The sequence below is a fragment of the Phytophthora parasitica genome (assembly GCF_000247585.1).
Source record: "Phytophthora parasitica INRA-310 unplaced genomic scaffold supercont2.73, whole genome shotgun sequence".
Lineage (NCBI taxonomy): Eukaryota > Oomycota > Peronosporomycetes > Peronosporales > Peronosporaceae > Phytophthora > Phytophthora nicotianae.
In genome coordinates, this window is record NW_008649059.1 from 251,105 (window position 1) to 252,669 (window position 1,565).

At 49.6% G+C, this 1,565-nt stretch overlaps 1 protein-coding gene across 1 annotated transcript; it reads left to right on the forward strand.

Annotated features, from left to right (window-relative positions):
- Positions 1-1,038: 1,038 nt before the first annotated feature.
- Positions 1,039-1,323, forward strand: PPTG_24194 (hypothetical protein; the record flags this gene model as incomplete). Its single annotated transcript, XM_008915663.1, has 1 exon — positions 1,039-1,323. The coding sequence occupies one exon, from the start codon at positions 1,039-1,041 to the stop codon at positions 1,321-1,323; it is 285 nt and encodes a 94-aa protein (XP_008913911.1).
- Between the last annotated feature and the right edge of the window lie 242 nt (positions 1,324-1,565).

Below are 1,565 nucleotides of genomic sequence, written 5' to 3' on the forward strand. Positions count from 1 at the left end.
TTTCGCACTGTGATCCTCCCTCCCCAAAGGTCGTTTGTAACCATCGTTTCTTTAAAACAAAAATCGGAGTCTTAAATTGAAACCCCGATCTCATCCGATAGGACTCTCTGAAGTTAAAACCCGCGTTACGACCTACCGCTGTAGCCCTTAAAACTCGGCGAGTCTCAATTGCGCCACTTTTGAGATAAAACGGCTTTTAACCCCCCCCCCCCCCCGCTCGAGATGCTCTTATGTACACAAATCGAGAGCGTATCGATATAGATTGTCAACGGAGGAACTTGAGCCAGTCTCAATTCCGACCAGAATACTTGATCCCCGTTAATATCCGCGGTTGAGGTGATTGAGCAGTCGGTGTTCGGAATGCTTGCGTCTGTCTTCTGCGCGAAAGAATAGATTGGTCAGGCGACTTGTACAAGAACTGCGTGGATGGATTGAAAATTACTTGTTCGGGTCGCGCTTGTGGAGGAAACTGTTGTGGCACTGTAGTGCAGGGATTATGTCAGCCATGTCCAACTAACAGGAGCAGCAACACCGACAGGCTGACTATGTTCATAACGACCAACCTGCTTACAGTAATAATGATGGTAATGCATAACGCAGAGCAGGCTTACCCATTCCCGCATTACGACAATGTTGGCGACAATCAAGTGGATTATAACGCAGAAGGCGATGTTCACCGAACATCAAGTGGCTTCATAAAGAAAACCATGTGGCAGCAGTCCAAGCAAGATAGAGTAGCTTAGACCAGAACAGCTCACTTTGCAATTAGCAATAGACTCGGCAACAACTTACCCGGAGCTTTGCCAGCTCCCCAGTGTGTCTTCGTCTACCTGCAGACACTACAGGCACTGGATGTTGAAAAGTCAGAGAGGGCAGGTGAAGTTGTACACGTCGATACGGTGTGTGCTGCATGCGCGTGAGGATCGGCGGTATCTAAGGCACCAGGTGCGAGACTTGCATTGCTGAATTGGTCTAGTCGCGCTGGCAATAACGGTGTGGACGACCATTGTTGCGCTGGTGTCGGAGCCTGTTGCTGCAATGGATGTGGCAAAGCATGTAGTGGGGACAGGCGAAATAGATATGATGTATGCTGTCTCTGGAATTGCTGCTCTGGCGTCGGAGGCTGTTGCCGCTGACGCTGTAATGGGGAGGTCGCTGGGGAATGGCCTCGTTGTACACGACAGTGCAGTATCTGCCACGGTTGTGAGCGCTAAGCTAGCGTTCCGTGTCATTGTGTCAGGATCCGTTGTTAGTTTAGACTTGCAAAGTTGTCCTGTTCCTGTTGTGACTGTGATCTACGATCCTCGTCGCTGTTTAGAGTGAGTGGTGGGGATTCAACCCCTGGTGCTGCATTTGGTGCCGGATACACTTTGCCAGCTTGCACCAGGGCTTCGTGGATGAGTGGAAGCGAATTTTTGTTGATGCGTAGGTGGAGAAACAGCGTAATTTATCGGCATTCACCGTAGGATAGGTAAAGCCAAGCTCACATAGTTTGGCGTGAATATCTTGTTTTAAAGCGCTAGCGTATTTTGCCTGCACAGCGAGGAAAAACATGCCTCGCACCT